The sequence below is a fragment of the Equus asinus genome, chromosome 12, assembly GCF_041296235.1.
Source record: "Equus asinus isolate D_3611 breed Donkey chromosome 12, EquAss-T2T_v2, whole genome shotgun sequence".
Taxonomy (NCBI): Eukaryota; Metazoa; Chordata; class Mammalia; order Perissodactyla; family Equidae; genus Equus; species Equus asinus.
Genome location: NC_091801.1, coordinates 48,031,096 through 48,043,223, shown reverse-complemented (window position 1 = coordinate 48,043,223; position 12,128 = coordinate 48,031,096). Strand labels below are relative to the sequence as shown.

The 12,128-nt window shown below is 36.4% G+C and overlaps 1 protein-coding gene across 9 annotated transcripts in view; it reads right to left on the bottom strand.

Annotated features, from left to right (window-relative positions):
- Positions 1 to 12,128, bottom strand: part of VPS13B (vacuolar protein sorting 13 homolog B) — a 781,052-nt gene that overhangs the window by 149,765 nt on the left and 619,159 nt on the right. For all 9 annotated transcript variants that reach the window (XM_044743909.2, XM_044743903.2, XM_044743908.2 and 6 more), the window contains 2 exons: positions 3,988 to 4,190; positions 1,386 to 1,593 (listed from right to left, as the gene is read on the bottom strand). In XM_044743909.2, the coding sequence (XP_044599844.2) occupies positions 1,386 to 1,593; positions 3,988 to 4,190 (411 nt within the window). The remainder of the gene's footprint in view (positions 1 to 1,385; positions 1,594 to 3,987; positions 4,191 to 12,128) is intronic.

Here is a 12,128-nt window from a genome sequence, read left to right as displayed (position 1 = left end):
ATTCCTTCAAATAAGTTTCCCGCCCCTTTCTCTCTCGCTTCTCCTTTTGGGACTCATACAGTGCTAATGTTAGTGCGCTTGATGCTGTCTCAGAGTTCCCTTAAACCGTCCTCATTTTCTAAAATTCTTTTTTCTTTTTGCTGTTCTGACTGGGTGATTTCCACTATTTTGTCTATTCTTCCTTATCATCTAACATCTGTTATTAATTCCTTTTAGCATAGTTTTCATTTCAGTTATTGTATTTTTCAGCTCTGATTGGTTCTTTCTTATATTTTCTAATTCTTTGTTGAAGTTCTCACTGTGTTCCTCCATTCTTCTCCCGAGTTTGCTGAGCATTTTTATGATCATTACTTTGAACTCTTTGTCAGGTAAATTACTTATCTCCATTTCACTATGGCTTTTGTTTTCTGGAGCTTTATCTTGTTCTTTTGTTTGGAACATATTCTTCGATCTTTTCATTTTGTTGGACTTTCTGTGTTTGTTTCTATGAATTAGGCAAAACAGCTAACTCTCCCACTCTTGAAGGAGTGGCCTTGTGTGGGAGGATCCCCTGTGTAGACTGCATGTTATGGGTGGCTTTGGCAGAACAGCTGTAGCTGGAGTGGGGCCCCAATCAAGGAGTCTCAGGCTGCTTGATGCCTGGGGATGTCCCAGCAGTGCAGCTGGAGTGGGGCACTGGCAGGAGATTCCCAGGCCCCTGGGTGGCTGGGGGTACCCCAGCGCAGGGGCTGGAGCTGGACTGGGCAATGGGTGGGGTCTGTGCCTGGGGGTGTGCTGGGGCAGCCTTAGCAGGCTGGCAGTATCTGGACCATGCTCCCACCCTTGCTCTCAAGGTGGAGGCGGGATGCAAAGAATGGCGCCCACCAGCACTTCACTCCAGAGAGAGTGCTAGTAGTTACCTGCTCATTCAGCTAATATTCTAGGGTTAGTAAATGGATTTCCTGCCTGTAGGGTCTAGGTGCCCTTTAAATCACAGGTTTTTCACTGTGCCCCAGAGCAGGCAAGCTTGTGCACAGCCCCTCAGTGTTATTCCTCCCTACAGCAGGTCATCAGCATTGGGGGTGGGTGCCTTCAATACCATGTCTCTGTGTCTCCTACCCATTTCTATGTGGTCTCTCTATGTGCAGAATCATTTTAACCATCCCTCAGCTCTTCTTCAGGAGGAAGTGCTCTATCCCTAGGTGTAGATCCAGTGTGTTCTGAGAGGAGGTGAGTTTGGGGTCTTCCTACACCAGCGCCTTGGAGCCTCTGACAATGAACTATTTTTGTACTGCAGGTATTAATGTACTTTTCAAGTGATCTTAATGTGTTATCATTTAATGACTGTGCAGTTAAAACAAACACACATGCACACACACACTCATACTGAAGCTGTTGCTACTCACCAGCATCTTGTATATACTGAAATAGACCTGTCCGTAGGTCATCTGAGCTTTGCTCACTTTTAAACGTCAGATTCTTTTCCATAGGAGATGGCATTTGTGGCACTGCTTCACAAGTTTGTACTTCAAAGTTTTGCTCTTCATTAAGGTATCCACTGAGTAATTCATGTAGAAGAACTAAACAATTCAAATGTTCTTGACCCCAGAAAACCTTTAAAATCATATGAAAAATTTTAGTGGCTTTTAAATACAAATATTTCATGAGGATAATTAGGTACAATCATATTTGAATTACTGCAAGACTGTGATTACATTCAGTTTAATTACTGACAATAACTAAATTATAATTTCTAAGAAGTAATCGACCTGTGGGATAAAATTCTATTACTTGAGTAAATATATAAAAATAAAAAAATCAATTACATCATAGATTGTGTGAATAACAGTCAATTTTAAAAGCTGAACAGTGATGAAATTATGTTGATGTGAAGTAATGTTTATGAATTAACTTAGGTAAGAGGGAAAAGAATACCTATTATGGTCTGAGAGAAGGCAATGAAGATCCTCCAGACCAAAATATTTATAAAATAATAATAATCACCTTGTGGAATAGCTTCCTACATTTTGTCATGGGATTAAATAAACATGTCTTGATTACATGGTTCCTTTCTTTGCACTTTTACTCTTCAGAGAGAAAGAGAGGGAAGATGCTCAATGAACATGAATTTAGAAGGCTCTCAACTTCTGTGTTTAGTGAGAATGTGCCAGCACACAGTTTTCCACAGCCCTTGAGAATCAATTGTACAGTAGCTACAACAGAGTTTCACTAAAAGGCCTTGGTGTTTCCTCTAATAGAGAAAAAGTTCTGCATGGGAAGAATGTTAGCCTCTAACAGAAGTATGACCGGTGGGTATTAATGATTAATGTCAGAAGACTCAAAATTTCAGTAATGCTAAATTTCTCTGAATATATTGGATAAAGGCAATACAATCTTTACGTCTAAGAGAAACAGAAAGAAAAAAAAGAATATATGGAGGCAGAAAAAAATAACTCTATACTTTGTGGGTAACTTTTAAACCCTAAGCTTAGATCCTGCTCTCTGGAATTAAGGCATCTCAGAAATGAAGGTAAGAGATATGGTACTAAATCTACTTTTATTCTCATTAATCTTATTTTTATTGGATCCTGAAAAAATAGAGATGGGTGAAAAGTCAAGCTGGGGAATGGAACACTGCTCCAGCCTTTAAATTGTCAAGAGACAGTCAGTGACTGAATAATATAGAGATGATATACTTTGTTTTTTCTCTTACTGTTGTTTTTAATGTAGCATTACTTTGCTGCATTGGAAAAATGATAATATGACTAATATTCTTGATAAAACAACACGATACCACATGCTTATTGTTAAATGTATGAAGATTTCTGATAGATGCCAAAAATCTCCAAAGCAATACAAAGCAATAAATTATTAGGATACCCCCACATCTAGCTCTGTGTCAGTAAGAAAATTGGTAAAAAAGTTGACGCAACACAACTTTTAGATGAAAAGAAGAAACTCATATATAACATGTATCCATTATTAAAAAATTAGTTGTTTCCATTTTCTACAACTGTGAATTTCTCAAGTTTTTTGGGTTCATGTCAAATTTGGGGGACATTAAATCATATAAAGAATACAGTCACATCTATCCAAATAGAAAATTATCAAGAAATAAGTTGGATACTCTCACACATTCCATACTTGGGTGTAAATCAAATGCATAAAAGGTTGCAATGTGATCATATGTCAAGTGTGTCTTCAAACATCACAATATCTAAGGAATCTGCCATTAGGAAATTGTTCTTATACATTACTGATGACACTGTGCTTGAGACAGACTGACTGCTTTGTAACTAGAAAAGTCTATACATTAGAAAAGGTTTAATGACCCAGCAATTCCACTCCTAGTCATATATCCAAGAGGAATGAAAACACAGGTCCACATAAAAAACTCGTACACAAATATTCATGGCAGTATTATTCATAATAGCCCAAAGTGGAAAGAACAAAAATGTCCATCAATTGATGAATGGATAAATAAAATGTGGTATATCCATACATTGGAATATTTAGCCATAAAAAAGAATGAAGTACTGGCACCTGCTAAAACATGGACGAACCTTGAAAACACTATGCTAAGTGAAAGAAGCCAGTCACAAAAGAGGACTTATTGTATGATTCCATTTACATGAAATATCCAGAACAGTCAACTACGTAGAGACAGAAAATAGACCGGAGAGGAGACTAAAGGATAATGGGGAGCAAATGCTAATGGGTACAGGGTTCTGTAGGGGGGTGTGTGTGTGAAAAATGTTCTAAAATGGATTGTAGTGACGATCACATAATTCTGTAAAAACTGAAAAATCATTGAATCATATACTTTAAGTGAATTTTATGGTATATGAATTGCATTTCAATAAAGCTGTTAAAAACAGTTTAATAAGACAGCAATCTGACAATATCCTTTCTTACCACATCATAATTTAAAATTTAGTGAAACAGTTCAAAAAATGAACAAAGGCGAGTTAAAAACTTATGGGAAAAATGCAGCCAATCCCCACAGACCTGTAGCAGACCTCCTCTTAAATCGATGGATATTTTTGGTATGGACTGTTCTGGGCCTGGATTGCCACTGTGTTTACACCATTTAGCTTCCAGATTGGCAGTAGCACAACATGGTCCTAGGAGAATTCGACTTCTTTCTTTGAGACTTGTTTTAAGGAGAAAATCATTTATGCTGAGTAGAAATGATGACCCAAGAATTATGCCTGAGGAAAAAAAAGAAATGGAGAGAGGTACATAACTCTTCCTTGTCAAAAAACTATATTTAGACAAGAACTATCTATACTTTTTAAGAGCATTAGTTTACCCTTTGTCAGAGTCTTTTTCAGTTGGCTTTTCCCCACAGTTTTATGCCATTTCTATAGAATTCTAGATATGAAGCAGGTATACCTCATTCACATTCCTAACAAAGCAATATTTGCCAAAACATTATGACTTTCCATGTGTGAGCATTTTAAGTTTTATGAGTAGAGACATTTTCATTAAATTGTGCAAGTTTTTCAAACAACTACATTAAGAATAAGAACAGCTGCTTCATTTGTCTATTGTTAACATGACGGGAAAGGGCAATTTTCTGTGATTTCTTACAGTAAGAGAGTATAGTATATTACTTTGCTACACGCTCAAGTTTTTGACTGGCTCATGTTAAAATTCAAAACAATCAAAATATATAACATGTGTTTTCTAAAAATTTTAGTTTAATCCAAACTTCACACATCATAACCACTTGAAGTTTACAAAGTCTTAAAAACAGATAGTGGCAGCTTAGATTTATGAGAAAAACTATATGCTATAGTTCAAAGTAAATATACTCATGAAAGGAATACACTTTAAAATGTAGGTTTTCTTTTGAACTTAAACTAGAAGTGCAGATCAAAACCTTTTCATAAAACCAATGGCACACTTTAAGATATTTGGATGCAAAGTTAGAGTGGTGGCTTAACTTTCCCCTAAGGACCTCATATTCCGAATTGTCATTGTGAATATTGAATTTCACCAGACCACGTTTGCAATGCCCATGGCTTATTTTTCTAATGATATTTGACCCTTAAAAGAGATGAAAGATTAAGAAACACCTTAGGCCCACAGTATACATGTTTCAAAGTATAGTACCCACATTGACTTTTCAACTTGGTGAAGACTTGAAAACTTCATATATGTTGTATATTCCTACTGCAGAAATAAGATGCATTACTTCTAATCTTCCACAGTGACATCACACCCCCAAAAGGGTTTGGGCTGACTTTTGTTAAAAATTTTGATGGTGAAAATCAGTTTCTTAAATTTTTTCATCAAATATATTGTAGCACTAAGACTTCCATTTCATTCACACAATTTTCTTGATTCAAGGCTACACTTCACTTAGACTAAAAAAAAAAAAAATAAACAGAAAATAGAAGAATAGAAACAGACCCCAAATACCCAAGAATCAAAAATCATCTTTATTAATGGAGTTTAGAACTTAAGTCATAACTTCCTGACTTAACTGCATTACATTTTCTGAAATATTTACTTCTCAACACGAAACATCTGCTAAATGAAACATGCCAATTCATTATTCAGAAATTTGCCATAATAGGATTATAAGAGTATAGGATTAACCCAGTACAATCATCCAGCAAATTAGCATTAAGGGAATGTCAGGATTGCATCACCCTTTAATCTCAAATACATGAATCTTCATACTACCCTATAACAAAATACTCAATTATCTGGTGGTAACTTTAATATGAACATCCTATTGGTCACTCATACACAGTGTTTAATACCAAAGGCCTCCTAGGTTGCTTATCTTATTTAATGTTTACCATTATCTTGTCAGGCACCCAGATTGAAAAATCTTGAGGCTCTCTTTAGGGGCTCTTACTCTCTTGGATATATTTACAAGATTTATCAATTTCTCTATCATTCTATCCAACTCCATTATTTTATTTTATTTTTTGGAATTTTTTTTTTCCTTTTTCTCCCCAAAGCCCCCCGCTACATAGTTGTGTCTTCTTCGTTGTGGGTCCTTTCTAGTTGTGGCATGTGGGACGCTGCCTCAGCGTGGTTTGATGAGCAGTGCCATGTCCGCGCCCAGGATTCGAACCAACGAAACACTGGGCCGCCTGCAGCGGAGCGCGCGAACTTAACCACTCGGCCACGGGGCCAGCCCCCAACTCCATTATTTTAAAACATCAAAGAAGAGAGACCTTAGTAATCTAAGTGATTGAAAGGAAAGACCACATCATCTTCAAGCTCCAACAGACTGTGAGCATCCTGGAGGCAAGGACCATCTTCTTCCGTATAGTACTGAGCACAATAGTAGCTATTCAGGACATATCTCACTGAACTGAATCGACAATTTAGAATCTGATCCTATTTTCAGCTGTCTCAATATATTTCTAGATAGCTAAAAAAGTGCTTAAGTCTTTGCCATTCTTCATTTTGCATCACTATGTCACAGAATAATAAGGCTGGATAGAAGAGACCTTAGAAGACATCCCAAGTCCCCTTCCTCTAAAAAGTCACACAAAAACCTTTTTATTTTGAAATAACACTAGACCCACCTAAAAGTTGCAAAAATATACAGAGTTCTCATATACCCTTCAGCTATGTAACCATAGTACAAATATTGAAATCAGGAAATTCACATTGATATAATACTATTAAGTAATCTACTGATCTTATTTGTCATTTTCTCCACTGAGGTTCTTTTCTGGTCGAGGAGCCAACCTAGAATCCCCACTGAATTTAGTTATCAAGTCTCCTTAGTCTTCTATAATCTGTGACAGACCCTCCAGCTTTGTCTTTCATGACCCTCATACTCTCGAATAGTCCAGGTCAATTATTTTGCAGCATGTCTCCAAATTTGGGTTTATCTGATGTTTTCTCATTAGAATGAGGTTATGCATTTTTGGCAAGAGTACCAGAGAAGTGATGCCCTTCTCAATGCATTATATCAGAGTAAGAGATATGCATGTTTTATTATCGGCAATATTAACTCTGATGGCACGGCTAAAGTTATGTCTGCCAGGTTTCACCACTGTAAAGTTATTTTTCCGTTTGTAAATATCTTGTGGGGAGATATTTGGAGACCATGCAAGTATCCTCTGTACATCAAACTTTTACCCACTAATGTTAGCATCCATCAATGGTTGTTGCCTACAACGATTATTAGTGTGGTGTGTGATAATGCTGATTTCCTATTTCTCATGTTCTTCTACATCTATTAATTAGTATTCTATGGTACATTAAAAATCATGAATTCATACTGATGCTTCTGGTTCTAATCCAACACCACAGGGTGGTTTCCAGCTTTCTGCCTTTCCTTATTTGTAATCTCTTCCTACCTTACCAAGTACCCCTTCTGATGTGTTGATTTCTAATCATCCCTAAAACATCACTTTGAAGCAAATGGTAAAAATTAAAGCAAAATAACTAAGACAGACATAAAGGACAACTTTATGGAAGCAAATGTAATTATCTATCAAAGAAAAGACTATCAAAAGAAAGGGCTGACTCCCTAGAAGTCTCGTTAAGGATGCATTTGACAACATTTTGTCTGGAGCATAGAGATGAATGAGATTACCTTTCTCACTCTACAGCAGCTTTCATTTATACAAAGAAATTTGTAAGCATATGATAAAATCTTCTTTGTAGAAGTAATTTAATACATACAGAATTTGGATGTTACTAGATATTTCTACTATGCAGGAACTACTTCAAAATACTGATATTGTACTGTCTAAATTAGTTTCTGAAGTTTTGCCTAAAAAAGACTAGTACTGGAATGGCAAAATTTGCATCATTATACTTTATGAATATTCCTCAGAAAGTGCCCATCTCTTCTCAAAGAATAATTTAACTAGGGTTGATGGGAGGATCTTCTTAAACTCCCAAAAGTTATATAATTAGAAGCATTTATTGACTGGGGTGAGGAGGGATGTAAGAAAAAAATTCTAGACTTGAATTATTACAAAAACAAATATAGAAATGTTGATAGCTTTTGTGTCACTGTATACACTGTTTAACACATGAACATTTCCTTCCTGTCATACAAATCCTATTCTATTCTTTTCTTTTTTTTTTTTTTTTTGAAGATTAGCCCTGAGCTAACATCCGCCACCAATCCTCCTCTTTTTGCCGAGGAAGACTGGCCCTGAACTAACATCCATGCCCATCTTACTCTACTTTATATGTGGGACATCTGCTACAGCATGGCTTGAGAAGTGGTGCACAGGTCTGCATCCAGGATCTGAACCTGTGAACCCTGGGCAGGCTGGCTTCCAAATCCTAATCTTTTTTCCTTGGGTAGAGAGAATAGGATACCTCAAATTCTTGGGAGAGTAAAGATAAAGGTGGGGACTGAAAGCTCCAGAAAATGGCCTAGAATTAGGAAACCAATGGTCAGGCCAACATTTGGGGGCCTGGAACAAGAAGAAGAAAGAAAGTGGGTCAGACTCAGGTGAGCACTGGGAGGGCAGGAGGAGGCACAATGTACCTGAGATACAAAGAGCTTGCACTTGCAGCAGGCACTGACCCAGCTATGGCTATCTTCCAGCAACAGCAGAATCTAAAAGACTGGTTTTCCAGTAAATAGACTAGTAAGGCTGAGAACTTGCCATACTTCCCAGATTTTCATGTTTGATACTCTCTGGAGTTTGATTTGGCTTAGGAATGAGCACGAGATCCAATGAAAGCCAGTGAGGTACAATAATGCTTTGGGAAAGTGACTTTTCCTCTTGCTCCCTGGTTTTGAAGTTAAGAAAATGAAGGTACTAGAGCTGCTTGCAGCTACCCTGAAGAGCCTGAGGCTCAAGCTGTGTAATACAGAAGGAAGATCTAATGGATTCTGCCATGGCTAAGGACAGCACTGGTCCCAAGCTTTTCACTTACATGAGTTAAATCAGTGTAGGTTGGATTTTCTACCATTTATGATCCAAAGCATCCCAATTAATATACATTCTCTAACTAAAGGGATTTCCAAGGGCAATCCTCAGTCTTCTATCTACAACCCCCACCCTCCAATCTCTTATCTCTGTGAACTTCTCTACTTTCACTGCTTCAAGGGTAATTTTTTTATGACAGTATCCATAAGCACACCTAATTTCTTAACCAAGTGCCACTCCCACGCCTCTGTCTATAAGGAAATCTGGATATCTTGGATCACCTCCAACTTAATATTTATGCATGCATGTATTCATTATTTGACCAACATTTACTGGTTATCTATCATATACTAGGAACAAAAAGGTAAAGTGAATAATACGTAATTTTCTTTCACATCAGATTTTTCCCTGGCAACCGTTAGCCTCAAGTTATAAGATCTCAGTAAATACTAGGGGAAAAGAAAAGACAACCAACAACATTTATAATATTAACTCTGTTAAGCAAGTGAGCTGTTGAAAAACATGAACACTTCCCTGTTACCATACAAATCCTATTCTTTTTTTTTTATTCACTTTATGTGCTGTCATTTGTTTCACTCTAATCAAGTATTTAATTGAGCACCTATGTGTAAGTCACCTTTCATTTTTTCTTTTCTTTCCCCTTTTTCTTTTTCCCAATAGCCTACCCCTCACTCTAGTCTTACCTTTTCTAATCCTTTTACAGTTTGTACTTGCCTATAACTTAGGTCTACCAGCATTGATCATGGGCTAGTTTAAACACATAGGTGGCATTGAGAAATTAAGATGCTACCAGTTGGCAGTGAGGAGAAAGGAACAGGCACTGCCTGTAGGCATTAAGAAAACGCATGACCTATAGAGATAAATGTGCCCTGCCTGGTCTCTTTTGTTCCCTTTCTTTCCTTTTGTGCCATACACCTACAAGGAAATTAGGGGTGGTTCATTTTTGAGACTTACACAAATAACTGAACTCATCCCCTAGTGCCTACCTGCCCACTACAGTTGCTACACACACCAGTCTGCTGTGGCTTTGTTCCTCAATGAGGGGATCCAGATATCTGTGGCACCAAAGTAAGGATCACTCCCAAGTAACAGGTTTTAAGTTTGAAATAGAGTATCCATTTCCTTTTGAACATTTCCTACTACATTTTTAAAAAGCTACAACAAAATAATAGAAAAACATGTTAGTTCAAATGGTTTTAATCTTGGTGTAAATGACCAGCAATAAGAGATTATGGTGGTCACTTAATAATAAAGGGTAGTGATGAATTTCACAAAGGGTCATTTACAAATGATAAACCAAACTTTACACTTTTACCACAAAATATGAAAATAATCCCTGGGACTCATGACAGGGTTATTAATTCTCCTTTCCCCTTTCTTTCACTCTGTGAGAAGCTGGCCTATGGGACATCATCCCCTCCTTTTAGTTTTTTTCGTGAGGAAACATACTAAATATCTTCCTTGGGATAAAATGAATCTTACCTTTATATATCACCACACACATAAACCCAGGGCCACAGAGAATACTCAGAGTTCATGTAAGCTGGATACTTATACATTCAAAATCCAGTATAAATGGCAATAGAAAACGAGTTAAGACTTGTGTTCTTCTTCTTCCTAATGGACTAATGCACTGTTGGACAAAAGTACTACAAATGAAAATTATAAAGAGCTATCTTCTTAGCACTGGAACATTGGAAAAGGTTGAATAATTTTGTGAAGTTTTATCTCTATGTGTGTATATGCATTGCAAATATGACAAAATGTTTACATTTGTTCTAGCTGGTGAGAATACAGGCATTTGATATGTTATCCTTTACATTTTCTTTACTTTTAATTTTTCCCCTAAATTTCCAAAAATAAGAAGGAGAGAAGAAAGAAAAAAATTCAAGAAATATGCTGTGAAAGTGTAAGATTTAAATGTTCACTTAAACTTTAAAAGTATGAATATGTATTATTAAAGTTATTTACTCAATCACTCATCAGGTTACTTTTTAAAAACTTTAATTTTGAAATAATTTTAGGTTTTCAGCAAAGTTGATATCCTCACCCATCTTCCCTTAATGTTAACAACTTACATAAACTATAGTATGATTCCCAAAAGCCAATAAATTAACATTGATATACTACTACTAATTTATAGACTTTATTTGAATTTCACCAATTTCTCTCCTCCTGTCCTTTTCCAGTTCCAGGATCTAATCCAGGACTCCACATTGAATTTAGTGATTGTGTGATCAGGTCATTTTGACCAAGTATATAAACTGTTCTCTCTACCTCCTTCCATTCAACACACTGCTTTTCTGTGGATTTTTCCACTGGCCTCTTTCAAAAATCTGTGTTTATATTTTTAACTTCAGCTTTAGCAAACTAATGGCAGATATTTAATTAAACTAAATGAGGTGTAGCAACATTGAGAAGCAATTTCAGAGACAACTAGTGTGATACACAGAAAAAATCTTGCTTTGCATACTGACGTAATTTTCAGTGAGTGTAAAAATTTATATCAAGGAATAAATAGTTTCATGACCATTAAAGTACTCTTACAGAAGACTAATAAATGCAAACCACTTGTTTTGGAGAATATTTACAAAATGCTGCCAGTCCTACATCATCAGTTTCTACTAGACCCTTAGTAAAGCTCCTACTCTCTGCATGCTGACTGTGCAAAATGCAATCTAAATCATGCTTCTGTATGTCATTAGAAAGAGTACTCAATGATGACATATGCTAGCAAAGCACATCCAGGTATTTTCTTATCCAGCTGGAAACAATCTAAGACTACCAGAAAATCAGCAAGCATGTGTTAGATACATTCACAAGTCAATTTGCCTAACAGTGAAACATCAAGATGCCTCAAAAAGTGAGGAAGAAAAAATTTTTATAAGTATGATCCATAAAGAGATGACCAGAAATATTTCCATTTCTAGTTCCTTCAATTAATTATGTTGAAGCACATAAAAATGGCACTTGGATATTTTAACCATGAAAAAAAACTTATCTTTCTCTCCTTGATCAGAATACGTCAGTTGATCAGATCCTATTTACACTCTATTTTGTAATAAGCCTATATAGTTGTATCTATTCCTACAGTAAACTAAAATATAGGACAAGATTAACATATGGAACAAACCATAACAAAACTATCAGAGAACAACATGGATATCGATGTTTAAGCTGAAAGGGAGGCCAGCGCTCCCCAACAAATTTACTGAAAAGTCTAGCTGTCAAATGAGAGCCCAGTTGGGTGAT